This window comes from Triplophysa dalaica, chromosome 4 (genome assembly GCF_015846415.1).
Source record: "Triplophysa dalaica isolate WHDGS20190420 chromosome 4, ASM1584641v1, whole genome shotgun sequence".
NCBI classification, from domain to species: Eukaryota; Metazoa; Chordata; class Actinopteri; order Cypriniformes; family Nemacheilidae; genus Triplophysa; species Triplophysa dalaica.
The window spans coordinates 3,172,264-3,194,701 of NC_079545.1; the positions used below are offsets into that span (position 1 = coordinate 3,172,264).

General features: G+C 37.8%; 4 protein-coding genes across 6 annotated transcripts; 2 read left to right on the top strand and 2 right to left on the bottom strand.

The window, feature by feature from the left end:
• Positions 1–313: 313 nt before the first annotated feature.
• On the top strand, positions 314–4,626 carry pmpca (peptidase, mitochondrial processing subunit alpha). The gene is made up of 13 exons (XM_056745963.1): positions 314–378; positions 963–1,165; positions 1,249–1,328; positions 1,411–1,493; positions 1,669–1,763; positions 1,848–1,948; positions 2,310–2,573; positions 2,653–2,745; positions 2,837–2,955; positions 3,063–3,153; positions 3,234–3,296; positions 3,379–3,523; positions 3,940–4,626. Exons 1-13 carry the CDS (start codon positions 317–319, stop codon positions 4,107–4,109), a joined length of 1,569 nt encoding a protein of 522 aa, XP_056601941.1. The 5' UTR covers positions 314–316; the 3' UTR covers positions 4,110–4,626.
• A 749-nt stretch (positions 4,627–5,375) lies between these two features.
• Positions 5,376–10,559, bottom strand: inpp5e (inositol polyphosphate-5-phosphatase E). Of its 2 annotated transcripts, none has more exons than XM_056745990.1 (11): positions 10,481–10,559; positions 9,218–10,086; positions 8,270–8,390; positions 8,105–8,202; positions 7,895–8,019; positions 7,492–7,611; positions 7,282–7,389; positions 7,039–7,194; positions 6,833–6,948; positions 6,611–6,747; positions 5,376–6,448 (listed from the first exon to the last, which is right to left on the bottom strand). In XM_056745990.1, the coding sequence occupies exons 2-11, from the start codon at positions 10,024–10,026 to the stop codon at positions 6,313–6,315; spliced, it is 1,926 nt and encodes a 641-aa protein (XP_056601968.1). In that variant the 5' UTR covers positions 10,027–10,086; positions 10,481–10,559; the 3' UTR covers positions 5,376–6,312. The 2 variants fall into 2 exon arrangements, with proteins under 2 accessions (XP_056601968.1, XP_056601967.1); XM_056745989.1 differs by having other exon boundaries at positions 8,270–8,393.
• Positions 10,560–10,987: 428 nt separating this feature from the next.
• Positions 10,988–13,160, top strand: ptrh1 (peptidyl-tRNA hydrolase 1 homolog). Of its 2 annotated transcripts, XM_056746499.1 has the most exons (6): positions 10,988–11,271; positions 11,381–11,633; positions 12,039–12,258; positions 12,410–12,509; positions 12,599–12,644; positions 12,724–13,160. In XM_056746499.1, exons 2-6 carry the CDS (start codon positions 11,463–11,465, stop codon positions 12,982–12,984), a joined length of 798 nt encoding a protein of 265 aa, XP_056602477.1. In that variant the 5' UTR covers positions 10,988–11,271; positions 11,381–11,462; the 3' UTR covers positions 12,985–13,160. The 2 variants fall into 2 exon arrangements, with proteins under 2 accessions (XP_056602477.1, XP_056602475.1); XM_056746497.1 differs by having other exon boundaries at positions 10,988–11,633.
• A 6,109-nt stretch (positions 13,161–19,269) lies between these two features.
• tor2a (torsin family 2, member A) lies at positions 19,270–22,049 on the bottom strand. Its single transcript, XM_056745121.1, is given in 6 exon segments — positions 19,270–20,377; positions 20,585–20,620; positions 20,623–20,711; positions 20,828–21,003; positions 21,187–21,452; positions 21,884–22,049. Coding segments are annotated over 6 exon segments (960 nt in total). The 5' UTR covers positions 22,032–22,049; the 3' UTR covers positions 19,270–20,132.
• Positions 22,050–22,438: the final 389 nt, after the last annotated feature.

Below are 22,438 nucleotides of genomic sequence, written 5' to 3' on the forward strand. Positions count from 1 at the left end.
ATAATAAAATTGCTTAAACAATTTTGAAGCTTTTAAAATTCGTGTAACTGAATCCTCGTTGTTTATTTTGTTTGCATTGTTTAATTTTTTCATATGATTATGTTCTATTGTAATTTTTTTTTTTTCTTATTTTTATCCTACCTTGTTTCTCACTTTTTATATATTGGATAAGAGAGAATCGTTTATGCATTCATTTATATGTTTATGTAAATAAATGTTTACATATCTAAGTATCTAGAAAATAATTTGAATAAAAAGAGCACAATAACATGGAAGCGGAAGTATTTGATAATTACTTCCGGTTGATGTTCATCCCATGGTCAAATCCAACATGGCTGCTCACATGTCAAGATTGAGAGGCTGGAGCCGTGTTCAGAGGTACGATATATATTTCAGTGTAAATGTCCAATGAAAGAGGATTGCCCCGATTTTACGAGAAATTATGTGACGTTTTATTAAATCGATGTAGCTTTTAATATCTTTTGTTTTAGCGGTAATGTGCACGTGATAAAGTCAAACAAACTCTCGCGGTGCTTGCCCACGCATCAGTGACTTCACTATTTTGACAGGTATACACAGAATAAACTGTGCTGATTTTACAGCTACAAGTGGCAAAACAACATTTTCTATAGCTTTTTTATTGTCACGCTATAAATGTATAACATGGCATATACATTTGGCTTAATTTAGTTATAAACAGTGACAATAACCTGCTGAAATGAACGTAAGCTATTATCTCATTTACCATAAAACCATGACAAACTTCCTTGATATCAGGTCTTATTTCTGTTGGGCTCGATTTGTTCCTGTCCGCAAGACAACATCCCAGTAATAATTGGGATGTTAATAGAGTAGAGACCCACAATTACTGTTATAGTTTCCTTTAAAACCAATACAAATAAATCCTTTAGAATAGTAAATGTTGTGGATTATGACTGGTGTTTATTTTACATAATATACAGGTGTGGCCTTGCAGTATGTAGACAGTACAGCAGTGGCGGTTCATATCCCAACATATCTCTGTCCACACCGTTACCCGGCATCCCTAAACCTGTCTTTGCATCTGTGGACGGTCACGAGACACACGAGACAAAAATCACCACCTTAGAAAACGGACTTAAAGTTACATCTCAGAACAAATTTGGTCAATTTTGTACAGTTGGAGGTAAGTTTACTCCATGATGTGTATAATATTTACGGGTTAATCCTTAAAGGTCTTGTTAATTGCCTTGTTTGTTTGTTTTTTAGTTTTAGTAAACTCAGGCTCGCGGCACGAAGCAAAATATCCCAGTGGAATTGCACACTTTTTGGAAAAGCTTGCATTTTCTGTAAGCAAACTTGACATTTATAAAATGTATCAATTGTTTTTGAAAATTTGTTTCGTGAACTAATTCAATGTTCACTATTAAGTCTACAGCCCAGTTTGGAAGTAAGGATGAAATTCTCCTCACACTCGAGAAACACGGAGGCATATGTGACTGCCAAACATCCAGGTTTTACAATTCATCAAACTTTTAGACCAAAGTAGACATACAGTATTTATTCTTATACACATCTTGAAGTTTATTTTCCACACGTACACTGAATTTGAATTTTCTTTGCTGTTATTCATACGGGTCTCTTAGCATTTTATAATGTTATCCTGATTTGTTGTTTTGCTATTTGAAGAGACACGACAATGTATGCGGTATCGGCTGAAGTGAAGGGTCTGGATACTGTGGTAAACCTGTTGGCAGATGCTGTGCTTCAGCCCCGTTTATTAGGTGAGCACCCCGCAACCCTGTCGAAGGGCTCTGTCAATGAATCTTAAAAACATTTGGAGATTTTATAAATCTGTGATTCTGCAGATGAGGAGATTGAGATGACCAGAATGGCTGTTCGCTTTGAATTAGAGGATCTGAACATGAGACCCGATCCGGAGCCATTATTAACAGAGATGATTCATGCTGTAAGTGGGACTATTTTACACTGTTCATTTAGGTATTTGATGAGGTCATATAAAAATATAATATTGTTCTTAAGTCTGACATGCATGAAGATGTAAATTAGTAATACATTTTAGTATGAAACTGACCGTTCTGTCTCCAAAAATCTGATTGGATGAATAGCTGCTGTAGAATAACTCTTCGGCTTAATTCTATTTTACTGTAAAAAGTTGTGAAATTGCCCGGAAATGATGTAAAAATTCCATCCTGCAAATATGAAAAAATCCTAGAACAAACCATATCAAAATCTGAAACATCTCTACCATCCCATGTTTGTTTAGCTGTTGATCAATTAATCATGTCATATTGTCGTTCTACTGTTAGGCAGCATACAGAGGCAACACCGTGGGTCTCTCTCGCTTCTGTCCTGCTGATAACATTGAGAAGATTGACAAAAAGCTGCTTCATAAGTACCTCCAGAGCTATTACTGCCCAGAACGGATGGTGCTGGCGGGGGTCGGGATCGAACACGAACAACTTGTTCAGTGTGCCAGGAAGTATCTACTCAATGCTAAACCAGTATGGGGTGGGAGCACACTTGCCAACATCGACCGGTCTGTAGCTCAGTACACAGGAGGCATTGTGAAGGTGAGCGAAGCCCGAGGGGCCGACGCACGCATTGTCTGGTATTTTGAAGATGTCTCAAGATAAACTTGTCTAATGTTAGACGGTGAAGGACATGTCTGATGTCAGCTTGGGCCCTACCCCTATGCCGGAGCTGACACACATCATGATTGGCCTGGAGAGCTGCTCTTTTCTGGTTGGTTATAGAACATTTTAAAGCAATTGAATTTCGCAGTAGTTATCTGAATGTTGATTTCATATGTGGCTTTTTTGTTTGCGTCTGATAGGAGGATGATTTTATCCCCATCGCCGTCCTCAATATGATGATGGGGGGAGGCGGGTCCTTTTCGGCCGGGGGTCCAGGAAAAGGCATGTTCACCCGTCTTTACCTTAATGTGCTGAACAGGTGCGCTATAATCACTAGGTTTTTAAATTCTAGGATGTTAGTGCTTAAAAATGGCAACAGTTAAATAAGTGAGGATAGTTTTAGCAGTTTTTACTTTTTTTGTACAGGCATCACTGGATGTACAACGCTACCTCCTACCATCATAGCTATGAAGATAGCGGTTTGCTTTGCATCCATGCAAGCGCAGACCCTCGACAGGTACAGCTTCATTTTCATGAGAAATATTCCTATAGCATGTCAAAACTTCAAAACAGTTATTTAAAGTAGTGTGTGTTTAGGTGCGCGAAATGGTGGAGATCATTACACGAGAGTTTATTCAGATGAATGGAACGGCAGGAGAAGTAAGACTCTGTTTCCCCTTTATGTGTGATTTAATGCCCGGATCAAAAAATATGAAGAAAGTTTCTTCTCTTTCTCGTGTAGATGGAGCTGGAGAGAGCCAAGACACAACTGAAATCAATGCTCATGATGAACTTAGAATCACGGCCGGTCATCTTTGAGGACGTAGGTCGGCAAGTACTTGCGACAGGGAGGAGAAAACTGCCACATGAGCTTTGTGACCTTATCAGTAAGTACTGGAATGGGCTAAAGAAATAGTTCACCAAAAAAATTAAGATTCTGTTAATTCTGTTCACCCTCAGGTTGTTACAAAGTTTCTTTGTGTTGCTTAACACAAAGAAAGATATTTGGAAGAATTTCAGTAACAAAACCGATCTCTGGGAATACACTGGGAGTCAATGGGGCATGAGATCTGTTTGGTCACTGACATTCTTCCGAATATTTTCTTTTGCATTTAGTGTAATGTAAAGAAATCGATGTGAATGAAGACATAATTTTCATCTTTGGGTGAACTGGCCCTTTAAGGTATGAATACTTAGCAATGCAATCACTGGCTCTGTCCTGTGAAGTCTCACAGATTTGAATGATAGTGAAGGACATTTCCAATGAGATCAGATTGTTTACAAGACATTTCTGTTGCTGTAGGTAAGGTAACAGCCAGTGACATCAAGAGGGTAACGACAAAAATGCTTCGCAGTAAACCAGCCGTGGCTGCGTTGGGAGATCTGGCAGAGCTTCCCTCTTATGAGGACATCCAGGCTGCTCTGACTAGTAAAGATGGACGTCTGCCTCGCACATATCGCCTGTTCCGATAGTGGACCCACAAGTCACGCCGTCTAGAGGAAAAGGACTGAACAAGAGGAGAATTTACTCCACATTTTCAGCTACATTACGTATAGAATGTGGTTATTTTACACATTTCGAGCATTGTGAATTGATAAAATAATGTACAAATATCTGCACTGCAGTGGACATGCGATGAACGTATACCCGATATATTTACATATTTTAGTAGCTTTAAAAGGATATCCCAGTTACACTATTAAATTGATTTTACACAGAATAAATGTTTGCTATTAACAATCGTGGTGAAAACTGTATCCTGGGTCTTGTATGTATTTCACAGAAATATTCATATGCTACAATTCATTTGTTTTACAGTTAAATAGCTGTACATCTTCTGAACCTCAGAAACCTACTTGTGGTGTGTTTTTGCAGTATCATGTGTCATTGTACTTTTTTGTTGGATAACCCCTTAAGACACCCAGTATTTATTATCTTTCCATGGAAGAGTATTCAATTTCATATAATAAAAAATGTTGGTTGATTTGATATGAGCTAAAACATTTGTATTCCCCTGGAAAAATTTAAAGGGGTAATTTAACGCTGTTTCATGCATTTTGACTTATTTACAATGTTGAACATGCTGGCCTCCGCTTAACATGGTCAACTTGTCAAACAGCAACATATTATGTAGTATTTCTGTGCTCTATACACTCCCCCAAGGTTCGTATAGGTTTTGAAAAGTTTTTTTCTGAACATGAAAAACCATTACGTAACAACTTTTCTTACTCCCTTATTGGGCAATTCTCCCGGAAAAGCACGCCTACAGCAAGGCGAAAGAAACCGCCCTCACACGCTTCAACCGACGAGCGATAGCAAGACCCGCTTACCATCAAGATCTTTTATAAAAGTGATCAAACTAAATACCCATCGAAGATACGAAGTATGCACACCATTCAATTGGTACTCGAGATTAATATGTGATTGGCAGAAACTGGGCGTTCAACAGGACCTTTAAATATAATTTTTGTCTCCGTCAATGTGAAGAACTTAATTTCAGTAACACAAATGTTTGAACAAAACACAACCAGTAGAATATGTATAACCGATATAAAATGTTAAACAAATATCTTTGAGATGCAATTATATATGTGAAATTTAAAATATTACTAATAACTAAATAAAATGTAAAACCGAAGTGCTTCTGGACCAGTGTTTACATCTTCCAAAGTTGTCTGTAAATCTTTAATGTTCAACAAAAGGTTTGCGATCATGTGTCGAAAAATCACCAACTTGAGTATGAGTCAGAATTCTTGTATTACTTAATGTAAACAAATATTGGTACAGGCTATTATTTGGTTTGAAACAGAAGAATGTATTTAAAGTCACTGTGGCATTGTGAGCGAGATCGCAGGCACTTTCAGTAAACTTGATATAACTCCACCATAGCTGAGATCCACACACAAGCAATACCGATATGTCATCTGACATCAAATATGATAAATTGCATTGAGTAAGTTAAGGCAATGAACTCGAGTATAGTCTGTGCCTCCCTTTTAGATCTTACCATTCACACATTTCAACCCAATTCATTAAGTAGTTTCTCTACAAGCACATGTTATCGCTTCACCTATCAATGACTCTGGTCAAATAAAACAACTGATGATATCAGCACGTTTCCATATGATCCCACAGTAAAGGTCCCGTTCAAAAAGATCCACTGTTTAGCATATTATTGGGTAACTGTTCATATAAGAGACTCTGGAGCTGATAAACAATAAACATGATTGGCTACCTGGTAAGCGAGGTGTGTAAGGTATCAGTAAAGTTACGAAATTGTGGTCATGTAACACTATAGTTAAAACCAAATGCAGGACTGTTGAAGCGTACCAGTTACATATCAATATACAAATAATGCAGAAACAAAGTAATGATGGATGTACAATACAATGCAGACGTACGTGTTAGGTCAACTTGATTTTCATTGGTCAGTATAATTTATAAATCTTTTCCTGTTGAATCAAACATTATCCAAAGCTTTTGAAGTATCAAGCTCGATCTTCTTTTGTGCATCAAAGCTTGACATTGCACTTCACCAGAGGCAGACGAAAGCCGTGACATCTATAGCAACGAGTTCTTCTTTGGTCCTGAAAGTCCTGCTTTCCCCATCAGTAACTCGGTATTAAAAACGAACAGTTTTAGCACCTGTAGTTTTATTTAGGCACTGGTCCCAAATCAGGATATTGTGCAAACAGTGCTGTTATTCTGGTTTTTCATGGCTGCCTCTCTCTTCTTCAGCTCTCGGGTGATTCTTCTCTTGATTCCCTCTAAGTACAGACCTCTGTCGAACTGACCGGCACCCAAAGGAATGCTGGGAGGGACAGTACAATGAGTTAATATTGAAACCTCAATGAATGTTATCCTAATATTAACATAAAATGATTATGAATAATGAATAAATAAGGATCCAACTATTAAAAAACAACGACAAACAACTGACCACATCTCAAATCTCTCATAAATGGTAACTTACTTATCTCTACCAGGACGAAGCTTGACCTGAAACATGCCAACGACAGGCCGGTGGTCCGAAGTCTTAATCGCCGAGCAGGATGTATACTTGACCGCTTTAATATCTTCCGCTTGTCTATTTCGATATAGAATCCGGTCCTGTCAACATATCAGAAAAATGGCGTTATGGAAAGGTATACGTGATAAATGAGAACACAAAGCAGTTTTTGCATAATTGTCTTACAGTATATGAAGGTGTTCTCTGCTTTGTGGTGGTGTCATAGACGTCACAACCGATATCAAACTTGTAAGTAGGTGGAAAGTGAATCCGTGCTTCCTGAAACCCTTTGAAAATGGAACCTGCAAATTGACGGAGTGTGATAAAAAATGCCTTAATGCACATTTGCCTTTATGGAAAACTGCATGAAGATGAATCTTGTTAAAACATGCCTTCCTTCATCTCTTTAGACAGCTGATCATGTTGTAACAGCACGCTCGTGTCTGCCTCTTGATTCAAAATGGCTTTGACCTCTCCTCTGGCTTTATTCAAGCGAAAGTTAAAATCTCCGAACCAGAAGACTGCATCGAAACGGGTCGTGACATCAGCTGAGAACGAAGAACGAGCAAATCGTGTTCATGAAAAGAAATGCAGTGGTAATGTCTTGTGAAATGGCATTGATCAAAGACACTCACAGGACGTGGAGCGGTACGGGTTGGTATCAGGGAGGTTTCTAGGCAGAGCCAAAGCTTCTATGATCTTGTTATAGTCTAAAATTCTCTCATAAACTTTAGAATCTCCAGCTGAAAGAAAGAATTAGGAGTTTGGTTTATGTCTTTAAACTGAAATCTTGTTGGTATAATTGGTATGTAGGTTTTTAATGAGATCATCGACATTGCACTCACAAGTAAAATGGGATGTGATGAAAAGGAAAGACGTCCCGAAGAAAGTGAAGCAGATCCCAACGGCTCCTTTAGTTTTAATCTGAGATATGATCCTGGTGGTGACTGTAGCATGTTCCAACTCTGTAGAAGCAAAAAAACATAAAATGGGGCATTTTATGTAGAAAAAAAACTTTATCAGGCCAGTGGCATGTCTGAATTCTTTAGCTTATCGATTATATAAGTACAATTTTTAAAAGCGGGGACAAAATGAGGACAAAAAATATTTACATTCTAAAAAAAGAAACTTAGCTCATCTAATTTGTTTTAACATCTGACAATGAGCACTCATTTTAGACAAATCAAAACCAAATCTTTCATATTAAAATGAACATTAAAATGATATAATGGCCAGTTCCAGCCTTACCCGAACAGAACCATATGAGATCTCTTCGTATAAAGACTGTGAGATAAAGCACACCATGGGCTGCTGCGTATAGCATCACATAATATGGCCCGAGAGTCTCCTGTAGACGGATCTCCCACTCCCTCCTGTTGACAGGAACATAACAAGAGTACATGTGAAGAATATATCAAATGACTGATAGAAAAAGTTAAGAAAACAGACTATTCTTACCTATCCGGGCAACCTTCCTGAACTCCAATAACATACATATCCTGTGCGAAGTCTGTGTCGGTTGGAAGCAGCAGATCATCCAGGTTGTATGGCAGCTCCTGAGATCAAGAGGGAGAATTTAGGCTACGCTGCCATGCAGGTAAACATAAGACTGTATTTCCACACCTTCTCTCCCTGCATGTTCCATGTGGCGATGAAGATGCCAAGCCGTCTCTCTGGGAAGTAGCGGTCCAGCTCTTCAGCCCCAAGTAAGGCACCGTTTCCCAGAACACTACCCTCCAGAAAACTTCTGGAAGAAACATGTTTAGAAACATATAAGACAAGAACAAAGAAATGAGGACATTCATCTGTATTCTGTTTATTTTGGGTTCCACAGGGGTTTATAACTATCATTATATTAGACAACAGGATACAAAATTATTTTTAAATAGTTGTCATTATTTATTCACCGTCATATCACTTAATTTAGCTTTCTGTGGAACACAAACAAATATATTTTGAGAAATGTCGTTTTGTGCCCATACAATGGAAGTCAATGAGGGCCAATGAGGTTAGTAACAACATTATTCAGAACATCTTGTGTTCTGCAGAAGAAAGTAAGTCATACAGGTTTAAATGACATGAGGATGAGTAATGGATTAAAGAATTTTCAGTTTTGGGTGGTCAGTCCCTTTAAGTGTATTTTTGCAGGTAACCTAAAACTCTCTAATGAATATAAGGACAGTGTATCCATTAGTTTTGTACATGTAACAGAAAGACACATTTTCAGAATATAAATGAAAGATCTTCTACACCAGTTTGAAAAGTTGCAGACGCTGAAATAGCATTTCACTGATCCAATAATCTCCTCTCATTCAATGCTCAGTTTCACTTCTGTGGAACTAAAGCTGTTCAAGTCTTCGCAAAAGTCTACAGCAATCGCACCTATAATCTAGTAAATCATTCCGATCATCTGATCTGATGTAGCGTCCTGGTAAGTAAGTTATACCAATAGGCTTTAACACACTTGGAGGAGCAGTTAACCAAGACGACACATCGTGTGATCTTGAAGTGAAACCTAAATCCAATTGGTTTGAACAGTACAAGCAGCACAAAAACTAAACATTTTCTCACCTGTTCCTCACATCCCTGGGTCTGATGGGGTTCAGCACGCTATAGTTGGACTTCATGGAGTGAACGGAGGCACTGTCTGACACCATGGTCTCGAAAAGCCGGCTATCGCTCAGGTTCCTCTGAAGCCTCTCCGACCGCCCCCTTCTCCCCACTGCACTGTAATCCAAACAATCCCTGTCAATCCAATTAGTTGCCCTCAGGGACGCAGAAGCTACGCTCTGATCCAGAGGAGGAAACGAGCCAGTGGGCTGCAATGGAGAAAGAACTATTCTGGACGGTTTCATGCGCTCTTTCGAATCACAACGCTCAAGTGGGGACATGTCAGTCTCTGAGAGACTACCAGACCAGTTCCTGAATGGTGCCGGCGTCTCCATGGGCGGAAGATCGAGTGGACGTCCAGATGTAAGACTTTGTCCATTCTTTAAACCCAAAGGACTGACAGGTGTTGAGGTTTCTTCTTTGAGAGAATCGGAGGAAGAGCCCGTCTCACCCGGGTCTGTGAGACTCTCCTGGCTGTTCCTCAATAGTCTCCCTCTGACCTTCTGATCAAATGAGTTTCTTCCTCCCATCGCCAATCCCAAGGGTTTCGGAAGCGAGGGAGGCCGAGGCTGATATGGACTGAGCTTGTGTTCATCCTGAAGAAGTCTGGGCTCATCATATGGCTTCTTGATGTCGCTGAGCACTTCTTTGTCTTCGTTCTTAATACTGGAGTCTACATTGAGATCGGTAACGTCTGCTTTGCAAGCTGGCTCTCCTGACCTGAGATCAGTGGTGTTAAAGGGGATGATGCTTTCTCCATGTTCACTCATCCTATTGCCAGACTTGGTTTTAGATGTAAACAAGCTCCATGGTACCCATGTGGTTACATCCTGTGGAGACAGAGAGAAAATGATAAGTAAGCGTGGGGAAACATCTAAAGATTAACGTTATTTGGGTTTCATTTATTATGTTTATTTTCATGAAACATTAAATAATACCAACACGTCTATCAAACACATTCATATAATGTAATAACACATCCAAGCAGACATTTGGAGTTGGGAAACCGAAAACAACAATGTCTGTGCGGTATTTGTGATGAAAATTCGCACGCAATCTCAGTTATTCGTTGTGATGCTAAATTAAGCGATGAGCAACATCTGACCTACCACAACATTCAGATAACTTTGATCCCTTAGCAAAATATGAAAATGAAGTAAAACACATCTAAAATGCACTAAATAATGGAATATAAATTTTAATAACACAACAATTTCCCGTTACCTTCAGCTCGCTGAAGAAACTTACTGGACTTCCTTAGCAACGCGAAGCAACCAACAACCTCACAAGAGGGAGCTCGCGCAGTTCATCTCGGTGTGTTATGCAATAGCGCCATCTCGCGAAATCACAGCCAATAACACATCATTTGGATATAATTTCTTTTGTCAATCTTAAGAACTTTTATGCTTTTTATGTCGTGGTGTGCAGTGGTTTAGCGACTTTAAAAGAGGAAAAACCTCAGGATAAATAATTCACAAAATGATTTGTGGTTGTATGAAGGGCTTTGTGAGGAAAAAACATCCCTAGTTCCATACATTTTATTAGTTTCAATATTTGTATGCAAAGATGCAACTCTAACAAAACAAATCTCACATTATATAATTAAAAAAAACATTTTAACATTAGTAAAATCGGTATTTTGTTGATTTTACACAATATTTTCACCCCCGACGACAGATGGCGCTGTAGGTTCGTAAAGGACCAAAATCTTTTTTCTCGCTCTTCTGACATGTTACCTTGGCGTTGCCATATTTCGAAACGTTAAGATACTTGTGGCGTTCTTTAACTCGTACAGTACCAACCAATTGCAATACATAATTTCATTTAATAATTTAACGCAATTTGATTATAAATATATGTGGGATGAGCCATAAAACAGCTCATTTTCGCTGTCAGATGGCGGCTTCAACCATGGAGGATACTGTCAATCTGGCAACACGGCAGTTAGGACACATGGGCAGTTTAGTTCATGGACAGAAGTGATAAACAGATCCATTTGAGTGACTCGCGTGAAGGTTAAAAACAAATCGATTCGAAAACACATACAATCGCCAATTTTGCCTTATATGTGAATTGATTTAGCTTTTAATTGAGTCATAATCAACCCTGTAATATCCATTCTAGATCAGACGTATGACGAAAACCGGCTTAAAAATGTGTAACACGGATAGTAAACTGGATTTGCACCGATAACGACTGACTCACGATGAGCATCACTACAGTGCAAAGTCAAATCTGGCCGTTTCTGACTCAATCGTTCAAACATCCAATGGCTCTCATAAGGTGGATGGTAACAAAACTTATAAATCGAGTGTTGGTGAGAACGCTTCCATCACGGGAGATGGCTGGTGCAGTAGGCAACAAAAGAAGGAAGATGGTATGTTGTGTACTTGATATGTTGGCCTTGCCTTCTTTATTATATAATTAACTAATTTTAAGATAACATCTTTTTCAAAAATAATGAATTCATTTCAACATAAAATAAATATATATAGTAACTAAATTATATACTTTACTTTATACTATTATTTTTATAATTAATTCTTATGGTTATTCAGTCAGTGAAGATATATGAAACTTTTGACATTTTAACCAATTAACTTTTTTAACTTACAATAGTATGTAATAATATAAATACTAAGTAAACTTTTTTTAATATGGTTGGTCCCTGAGATGAGTGAAGGGGTTTCTGAGAGGAAAAGCCTTTGGTCCTTTCAAATCAAAGCCTATATATGTATATAGAACAAATGAATCTAAAATACTGGATTGCAATTTTTTTCAGATTGTAGGACTGGGAAATCCAGGAATGAATGGTTCTCGACATAGTGTTGGTATGGCTGTCCTCACAAGAATAGCTGAACATCTGGGAACCCTGGACAACTGGAGATCAGACCGACAGGTGTCAGGAGAGGTTATTGTTACAGAACATCAAGAGGTTCAGTTGGTTCTGCTCCGGCCCAAGTTGCTTATGAATGTCAATGGGGTTAGCGTGGCGAAGGCGGGTACGAGACACATTGTATTGGGTCACGTGATGGCTGTCCTATAATAAGTTAATTTAGTTATAGATACAGATTCATAAGACCCTGCTCATTTTTATTTGCATTCTAAGACATGTTAATATGCTTATTGGCTGTGTGTCATTTTTTCCTCCAGCAAGCAAATTTTCAATTCAACCTGAACATATTCTCTTGATTCACGATGAGCTCGACAAGCCGCTTGGGAAGTTTGGCATTAAACATGGTGGTAGCGCAAGGTGAATGAGTTTTGCTAACTTGAAAAATCTTGTAATACTGATGTCATTTGTCATTGATCTGCTCTTCTCTTTTAATCATTTACTTTTAGGGGTCACAATGGTGTGAGATCATGCGTGGATTGTCTTCATACCGATGTAAGTAAACATTTGTTATAAACACAACACTGCCGTTAAATTTATACATTTGTATTAACAAAATACACTTGGCTGGCAGGTGATGCCACGGTTGCGCATCGGCATCGGGCGACCATCTGGTCAAACGTCTGTTGAACGTCATGTTTTGGGACGTTTCTCACAAGAGGAGCAGAAAGTACTGGATTCTGTCGTGAAACAGAGTTTGGATGTTTTGCTGATGTACATTACAGACACCCAGTCCCAAATGTCACCGGCAGAGGGATGCAGAGTATCACGAAAGAGAAAAGAAAGGACACATTCACCAGCTCAAGAAGACACAACAGGACAGAATCAAAAATGACTTCAATATAGGATTTTTACAATCCATAGTATTTTTGAAGTAGTTGAATTTTCTTAGGTTGCAAATTTTTGTATATGTGAGAGACATAAGGTTATTATATTAAAAAATGCTGTTTACTGAAATAAAATAAAATGTATGATAAATAAATTTAAGCTGATGCTTTTATTTAAACATGATCAGAATGGATTTCACTTTAATCTTGTGTCATTTGAAGTATTGTGGTGCTTTGTTTGGTTAAAGCAAATTTTATTTTTTGCCATGAATTTAAACACATCTACAGGGTTCTCTGCTAAAATTTGAAATGTCTGCTAAAAGATAAAGCTACCTCCCCTATACAGAAGAAATTCAATATTCAAACCTGTCTTGATAGTTATCTAAATATGCTTATGCATGTTCAAAATCTCATTGTTTTTTCTTGACAAATGACTGAATAAGAAATGTTTACGATTCTTTTTTAAGGTCTCTAATAAATTAATTCATGATGTTAAGTAAAGTTTCATGATTGTGTTAAAGAACACAAAACCTGGAGTCTGTGCCAACTCAAGTGTATGAGGACACTAAATACAAGGAAATAGATTTGCATACATTTCAACCAAAAGATGTACATCAAATTTGGATTAGGTTTCAAATTCGCACCATTCTCATGAAAATCTGAAATTTACAACATTCTGTATGGCTTTATGAAATATGAAAACTTTCAATTTAATGAAAATCTTTAGGCACATCACATTACACTCATAGCAATATTCTATGACAGTTGAGCAGCTATGTAAACGCTGTTGTGAAAGTCAAAACGTCCTCAACAAAATAGTTTTTATGTGCACATGTGAATTCTTTTTGTAAAGCTAAGATTCAAACCATCGTATTTTGCTAAACACAGATTAAAGAAAACACTCTGAAATAACTAGACTATGATCTTCCTTTATTGATAAAACTGACACAGGGAACATATTTCTTGTTTGACCTGGAGAGCCTTTTTATGAGCTTTTTAAGTTGAACAATGAATTTATTGGAGGCATGAAGAATGGGTTAATATGTTTATGTTTCTGATATTAGCATGAGCAATTGATGTCTTTATGGTATTGATTAAAGTATCATTTGTATTTGAAAAATTAAAATATGATAAATCAGAATGCAAATAGAAACATGGTTTCACTAAAGGTCTCAGACATGTATTGTTTAGAACTGTTGTCATATATAGGCTGTTTATAAATGTACCGATTATTATTGATGAGAATGCAATAAGAGTTGTATTGTTAAAATAATTTTTCACGAGACAAATTTTGCCGTTTCATAACTTATCATCTTGAGAAGTACCATATTGGCAAATCTTTCAACATTCCAGCTTTGTACTGCTCTGGCAAATATGCTTTTCTTGAGACTTTCTTTACAAAATCCATTCCCAGGGTTTCTGAATGGTCAGGATTGCTTAGTCCACTCACATCTCAAACAATAGTTCTCAGGTCAGAGGTTACTGGCATGGTTGGACACACAACTAATACAAAAGTGCAAATTTATGCAGGATAATGTCCTGGGCCTCCTAGGGGGTCTTCCCTGTTTTACAAAAATATTTAAAATAAAATATCTGATACTAAGATGTGAAGAAAGTTATTTAGCAGAATACATTTCACTATGTAATATTTGTATTTCTGGGGTCAGTAATACATTAAAGACAATACAAAGGTTGAGGACACTGTCAGTGAATTTTTAGTTTTAAATGAAAAAAGACAAAATATATTTGGTAACCTGAATACAAGGTTCAATGTCCAAGCACTTTAAGAACGGCTCTTTTACACATTTTTAACAGTTGACATATAAACAAGTGTTACTCTGTATTGTGCTCCTGAATAAACACGTTACTTGACTGTTTACAAACCGTTCCTTTGTGATAAAGTGCCAGGTAACCCCTTACACGAGTGGCTTTTGAGAACCCATAAAGAAAGGGGACGTCATCGAGGACACAATGCGTAATGGCACAGAATAGACACTGCTGGATTGTAATTGCAATGGGCAAAAAATAGAGTCTTGTTTCTTTAAGAGGTTACTGGTCCTAGCGCAGCTGCTGGTCAGTGGACACTCATCCCCTTCCCACCACAATGGCCATTTATCACTCAGTGGTGTGCTATTCAAACCTCGTACCAAGCGACCACCGACCCCACTCGCGCCCTCGCCGTTTATTTAGGAAGCTGCGCAATTGTCACAGGAGCCTCTGCATCCTTTGGACAGATAGGATGCTCGCAGTCTGTTGTGGTCCTCATTCAGCGAAGTCCTTTGGCTTGAGTTCTCCTGGATCGATATAGGATTTCGTGTCTTGCTTCCATCCTCGCAAACGTGGACTTTGAGGGTCACGCGTCGTATTTTAAATGCGCCGAAGAACTTTATGCCTTCTGCGTTTTATTCTGCGCATTGGTCCAGCCGAGCGCTATCGCCAAATGAAGTTGGAGAGCGGAGAGTAAAGCAGGAACGACGCCTTGAGGAATTTGATGCACATCAGGAATTTTTGGGGTCATTTTTTGGTCTTACATACTTGATGTGAAAACTGAGCATCTCACAGGTGCAGAAATGGCGAACCGCCGAGCGAATGCACTAGCATCGGTGTCTTGTGAAGAAAGTGCCTCGTGATGGTGCAGCACTATCTTACCTAAGATCTAGACAGCAAATTCAGACCGATTACTTATTTCTTTTTGAAAAGGAGAACATATTGTAGTCAATTACGATAGGTAATTTTTATTACACTGTAAGAGATTAAATAATGAAATAATGTATGCACCATTTGATTCTGGTTTAATTGTACCATTATTTTTTAAACAAACATAGAACGAATACGTTAAAATGTGTTTGTGCAAACGATTGTGTTTTTGGTGAGATTAAAATACAAAAAGCAACACTACATGTTGTGTACAGGCAGAAGGATTTTAGAAGGTTTCGCCATTTATTTCGTTAACGAAATTAATTGCTGATATAATCTGTCGTTAACAAAAAGTGGATTGAGAATAACGTGGTTATTTTTTATCGCAGATCATTTTGCCGATTTGTTGAAAGCGAACAACATGACCAATCCTATATGTGGTTTTAAGGCCTTTACCCTCTCTAAAAACACACGAGGACGGACAAACGCATGGATCCCGAATCGTCTGGATACAGGACGAATTCACACAGTTTTGCCGTTTGTGAAAATCTGAGCCCGAGCACTTGATTGTCCAAACGCAATTCTTGTTAAATGTCAAGAGATAAGTCGAGAATTGTGCATGGACATCTGTTGCTGGAGGTTCCCTCTCGTCACCACTGCTGATCACCTCGAGTTTATATTTAAAATTATTATTCAACTTTCTTATTTTTAAGTAGATTGTTTAAAATGTATTTATAATGTTTAACCATACAATGTCTTGTTTGGCTTGTTTATTTATCAACACTGCATTAAAAATCGATCATTTATCAACAGATTAGAGTTGTTGTTTGTTTCGTTGTGGTCATATTGTCAAATTAATGTGCTGAATTAACAAAGGAATTTTAAATTATGTTTTTTTACTGGTAGAGGTTGCTATCGGATTTATTTCATTTGATTTGTCTATATTTTAATGAAACAAACACACATACATCACCACACTGTTGTGGGAAATCTGCCATTTGAGTATTAGTTTTTACTGTTGATATTTTACTTGTATAATTACATATGTGCTGAAAAAAAATGTGACACCCCATACCTAATGCATTTGTTCACAAAATAAATTGCGTTTTATAACAAAGCAGGCTACTATATTACATTTCTAAAATGAATATTAGATTTAATTTAATTGTTTAGTGTTTAAATTGTGATAATGTTGTTAGGTTACACTTTTAAAATTGAGCTGACAGGACTTTGTTGCATTTATGCTCAATGTATGAGGTGTCCGCTACAGCCTTTAGGATAACAAAGAAATGTCGTGGTAATCCAATAGGATTAAATAAGATTAGTCGACACACAAGTAAGATCTTTTGATCTTTTAAAAGCAACCTTTTATAACGTAAATACAGCATTAAAGAATACAGTTGTCACTTATTTGCACACGACTTTATTGTAGTTTTTAAAAATGTCACAGTATATGAGATCCTTTAAGATTCTATTTCTGGTTGTTAAATAATACTCTTAAAAATCGATAAATTAGTTGATAAAGACGAAGTTAAGATGCTTTTAAACATCTAAAACGTAATCAAACAAGTGTTTATTTTGCAAGGTTTAGCAAAGTGTGCTAAATATTTTTTTTTACTTATAATAAAGATTATAGAAAAGTTGCAGTTAGCTGTATTTACCATGTTTAAAAAAAGCAAAGAATATTGGAAAAGATCCCTGACCTATTGTAATAAAAATATAAATCTGCTAAACGTTACAAATATTTGACCAAATGCTTATTAAACTAAAAATCGCCAATAAGACGAAGTTTCGCAGAGAGTGCACCCCATTTACCATAAGGTTTTATGTCTCTAGTTATAATAAAAAGAGACACACAGTTTGTATAAAAAACTATTATAGCTGCGTTAGAGGAATTTGCACTTATCATCACGTGGAAGCAAATGAGACCATACATCATTCCGAGTGAGAATGCGACGGTGTCAACCTGTGCTGGGATTCTCAGAAAGTTAAAGCATTATCAATCATGTTCTGCCAGCTAGTAGGAAAGATTTTTGACACACATTTTCTAATACATCCTCCAGAGGCCCATGTCCCCCACTGACCACACGGAGGCCAAGGGCATCCCCAATGCCCCCTGCACCCCTCTCCCCACATTCCCCCCTTCTCTCATCCTTTGTTCACCTGTTGTCCTGGAGACCCCATTACTGAAGTAACCAACCCATTGTTTGAGTGAGAACAGAGACTGAGAGACAAACAGTCCAAAAATACCATCACAAGGGCTGAAATATTGACTCTTGTGAAGTGTTACAATCTTTCAGAAATAACATACATAAAACTGTTTGTTTCCAATCAATTTAAATTTGCTTAAGACAACAAGTGCACAATTGAGTCATATTCCTCTATCTGTAATGTGCACAAAATTCCATCAAACTACTGGAGCATAGCCAGAAAGTAGCAAAAGTTGCTTTGGCCAAAGCGTCTCAGCTGAATGCACCTCAAAAGGACATTCTCTGATTGTTTTTCATTTCTGGCCCACACAAGGCCTGCCGCATCCTCTGTCCCACCCCTCAGTCAGCTCTAACTCCAGCCTGACCCTGGCCATGCAGATCAAAGCCTCATCAGCACTGTGGCTGGCCACATTTACAAGTGAAAGCCAGCCAATAATGGGGTGGTTAGTGAGAAAATGAGTAGACAGAGAGAAGCTCACAGATGTTGAAGGGGGTGGGGGCCATTGTGGCCAGGCCATAGGACCGGTGGAGGGGGGAGGGTTGATGTTGTGCCTTTTTAAACCTGATTTGGGACAGAATGGAGAGGTGTTTGAATGAAGGGGCCAGTGGACAGCCAAGGACAACCGCTTTGCGGAGCGTGTGAACGGGAGCACTGGGGTCAACCTTAGGAGCAGGGGTCCGGCGATGGGAGGAGGCCAGTCCGGCATTATCTGGTTGCGTTTTTGTAACGGACCTCTCCTTTGACGGCACCTTAAGTGAGCGAGAATTTTCTCTACACTTTTTTCCTGATATGCAGAGATTTTGAATATGAAGTCATCAAAGTGGGCATTAGTGCTTTGTGTGAAGGTGAAATAGCGGGACGAGTTTGGCGTTAAGAGATTATCCACTAAAATTGAACAGCTTAATGTCCACCTCACAGTCTTCTGAACCTTCAACCGACCACATTGACCTAACACCTGCCAAGTGTTCCTGCTGAGAAACATTTAATATCCTTTGGCAAGAGGAGGAACATCCCCAGCAGAGATTAACTAATGGGTCTATATAGTTTGAGTTGTCAGACTCTTAAAATAGTAGGAGGTCTTTGTACCATTCAGTTCATTTCGAACACACTTAAATGTTCACACAGTGAGGGGCGAGAATTGGCCATATTTGGATTTGGAAATATTGAAAGAGCATCAGCTCAGTGCTTATGATATTCAAACGTGTTGTGGATTAACAAATACAAATGTCAAAAAGAAGAAACTTGATTTTAGTATGTATTGATGGACGGTTTCCTCATTTCTGTACAAGATTTATAAGAAATCAAAAATATGAACAGTATTATGACAAACTGATTGATTTATCCATCCATCAAATCATAATCAGTTCCTTTTAAAAAAGCTGCTTTAAAACAATGATTTATTTACACAATTTTGAAAACTATTTTAAAATAAATGTACAACACTGTAAAATGTAAACAATAATAACACTGTAATTGGATATGAGTCATATTCCCTTAATGTTATTGTACTTTATGATCAAACCAATGACCACAAAATGACTAACTTTATAAAATCTGATGACTTTGCTTGAATTAATCCTATGGTTTGCAGAAATTTGCATTTAATTCAGTTTGCAAATTATGTTTCCTTTAGTGACTTCAATTAAATGAATAGGGCGGCGAAGGGATTTTTTTAAATAAAAAACAAATTAATTTAAACAATTTCAGTTATTTTAAATTATATATGGACAGCTTTTCAGACAAAAGAATGATTAGCTTGATTTTGTACCTCATAAAAAGCAGATATATTTCACTTTGTGAGGTCGTAGGTTGAACTTTAAATGGTAAAAGAAAAAGCTGTTAATAATAACGAACACAAATATAATAAAAAAAAAAAAAAATAAAGAGAAACAAAACCCTTTCTGCAGAGTAGGCACTGCTGCCACCCTGTGGCTGGCATGTGAAATACAGTACTTGTTTAACAAATATCCCCAGTTTCATTATTTGACAAATATCCTCTATTAAAATAATTACAAAACAGCACACTCACACAACAGTAAAAAGTCAATGTTTTGCCTGAGTATGTTTGGAGTATGTTTGAGTAGCTTGGAGATGTGAGATCAGCTTTTTGCGTCATTAATAACCAGAGGAAAAGTAATTTTTCGAAATTTTGTTAATTTCTCTTCATCAAAACTCACCCACATGACATACAACGGACAGAATAGACCAAAATACACAATTCCGGTCGTCTTGTCTCTGTAGCAATTACCAAAAAGGCTTTCGTACGATGCTTGTTTTTAAAATCGTATTTTCTTATTCCGTCGGGTCCTCAAAGAAACAGGTTCACTTTAGCTGGCACTAATTTGCAGCCTGTGCTGGAGAAGTATGGGCTGTCCTGTGGCATGTAATTCATGGCGCCCCCTACTGACGATACCACGTCTGCACGATGACACTCCCCACGCTGGCAGAGCTCTCGCTGGGCGCAGCGCTCGACGTGGCGTCGCCGCAACGGAAGAAAAGGCACGAAACGAGTAATGAGTTTCTCTGTAATTATTCTGGATTGGTAGAACCCACCTGGGAAACAAAGTACATTTACAAATTAGACTCATTTGGAGGATGAAAATTGTGCCACGTTTGTACTAGGGGAATAACTGCTAAAAGAGCCATTATTATTAGAAACATTATTTCTTATCATGCCATTTTAATATTTAGCCATTAAAGCATTTTGTTCTGAATTTAAAACATTGTGGCAACATTATTGATAAGTCTCACAACACTTACCGTTCCTGGTGTTGTACACAGCATCAGCTAAAACCTCTCCAGCTCCTCTGGACGAATTTCCTCTCGATCTCTTCCAGCTTGTTGGCTTTCCAGCGTAAATTTGTTAATAATTTCCTGACCAACAGTGCTGAAATATCAAACAATGACACGATAACCCTTATCATGAGCACTGTTGAATCATTATGGTCTGTCCATAACAAGCATATAAATAACAGATTAATCCATGAAGTCATTCAGAATTACCTTATGAAGATATAAATCGCCTTGCGGTAGTTTGTCTGAAAAAGTACATGAAAGGGACCTAAATGCGGTTCTAAAACGTCAATCACACCAGGAGGCATCTTCTCCATCTCATCGAAGATAAAAATGGAGCGAGCGCAAGCTGTGAGGTTTCTCTCCACCCACTGCTTTAGATCTGACTGTAAAAAAAAACACCAAGTAAGAAATAAAGATCCAGTAAATATACAGTATATACGGTAGTCAACACCTTATTTTGGGATTTATGTATAAAAACTGTGTAGAACATCTTACTGATGCTATTTATGTAAATATTTCCGTGCAAAGCTTTTTTGTGAAGTGTGATGATTAAAAACTAAAGGTACCCTGTATTGTTGGATCCGGTCAGCTGAAGGAAAGTGTAATGTGGGAACATACTGATGGATGTATGGACTGCCCATAGCCGTTCCATAGATATGTCGACCAATCATAGAGCTGACCAGACTCTTCCCTGTCCCAGATGCTCCGTGAAAGGACAGAACCAGTGGTCTGTCCGGGTTTTCATTCTGTAAACAGCTCACCACTGCTTCCGAGACAATGTCCTGGGCCATATGTTGACCGTAAAGGTTTTTATATAGGTCCCACTCTAAACCTGCAAAAAAAGACGTGCAGATGGGCTGAATGGTAATGCGAGGTATCTGTCTGCCACACTGCGCATGCGCAGCACTCACACTGTGGACTTCAGTCATTAAGCAGATATAATGAACGATTTGTTAATTAAGTCAATAAGTGTTCCAAAAAAAACTAAGAGGATTAGCCGCAGAAGAAAGCAATGGCAAGACAAAGCAGAAGCTTGTGTCGCATGACTTTTGCTGTTGCTCAATTCATATAAGGTAAACTTGGCATGCTATATTTACTTTATGTAGAGCAAATGAGGACTATAACAATGATAAAGTAAAACATAAATAAACATTCACAAATAAATTTAACGTCTAAATACGATCATAATTTAAAACAACTCAGGAGAACAGAAGCTAATGTTAGCTGAAGCTGATGGTGAGGTGGCCATTGATAACGCCTTACCTTTAATGTCTGGTTTGAAGTCACAATCGCAGCTGTCAGATATTGAACAAAAAATAGACTTTATCTCAAAACCGGCCGTTAAAGACGTGTAATAAATTAAAAGAAGTGTAAATATCATGGTAGCTACTCCTTCCGAGCACAGCTCCATAATGAGACGGACGGCGGAAGCGCAACTACACGACTCCACCGCTAGATGGCGACGGTTGGGCCTCGGCAAGAATTGCACGAGATTCTGCGATATAAAAATATTTGTTTAATATTGCTGCTAGATTTGTATAGAAGTAGGCTACTGCTTTATTATTTGCTCCTTTTATTTATATAATTATTATACAGATAAACAACTGTGTTTCTGTATGACCATCGTGTTTCTTAAAATTGGAGAAAACATGCATAAATTCATCAGACAGAAAACTTTTCTCTCTGGTGGTTAAGTAGAAAATTATATAATATAATGGGAACAACAATATGTGTATAGATATTGATATGACACAAGACTTTGACTACTTGAATACAATGTGGCGACTGGGATCAAAGTTCAGCCTTAATCATTTAAAG

What these genes read in the sequence shown, in the direction of transcription:
- ptrh1 (XM_056746497.1), top strand. Translation starts at nt 11,463, where the DNA reads ATGAGCATCACTACAGTGCAAAGTCAAATCTGGCCGTTTCTGACTCAA. An exon ending in GGTTAGCGTGGCGAAGGCGG is followed by an intron (nt 12,259 to 12,409) that starts GTACGAGACACA and finishes TTTTTCCTCCAG; the next exon opens with CAAGCAAATTTTCAATTCAA. An exon ending in TGGATTGTCTTCATACCGAT is followed by an intron (nt 12,645 to 12,723) that starts GTAAGTAAACAT and finishes CTTGGCTGGCAG; the next exon opens with GTGATGCCACGGTTGCGCAT.
- pmpca (XM_056745963.1), top strand. Translation starts at nt 317, where the DNA reads ATGGTCAAATCCAACATGGCTGCTCACATGTCAAGATTGAGAGGCTGG. An exon ending in GCTTCAGCCCCGTTTATTAG is followed by an intron (nt 1,764 to 1,847) that starts GTGAGCACCCCG and finishes GTGATTCTGCAG; the next exon opens with ATGAGGAGATTGAGATGACC. An exon ending in TGAATGGAACGGCAGGAGAA is followed by an intron (nt 3,297 to 3,378) that starts GTAAGACTCTGT and finishes TTTCTCGTGTAG; the next exon opens with ATGGAGCTGGAGAGAGCCAA.
- inpp5e (XM_056745989.1), bottom strand. Translation starts at nt 10,026, where the DNA reads ATGAGTGAACATGGAGAAAGCATCATCCCCTTTAACACCACTGATCTC. An exon ending in TCTCATATGGTTCTGTTCGG is followed by an intron (nt 7,612 to 7,894) that starts GTAAGGCTGGAA and finishes TTGCTTCTACAG; the next exon opens with AGTTGGAACATGCTACAGTC. An exon ending in AGAGAACACCTTCATATACT is followed by an intron (nt 6,748 to 6,832) that starts GTAAGACAATTA and finishes ATATGTTGACAG; the next exon opens with GACCGGATTCTATATCGAAA.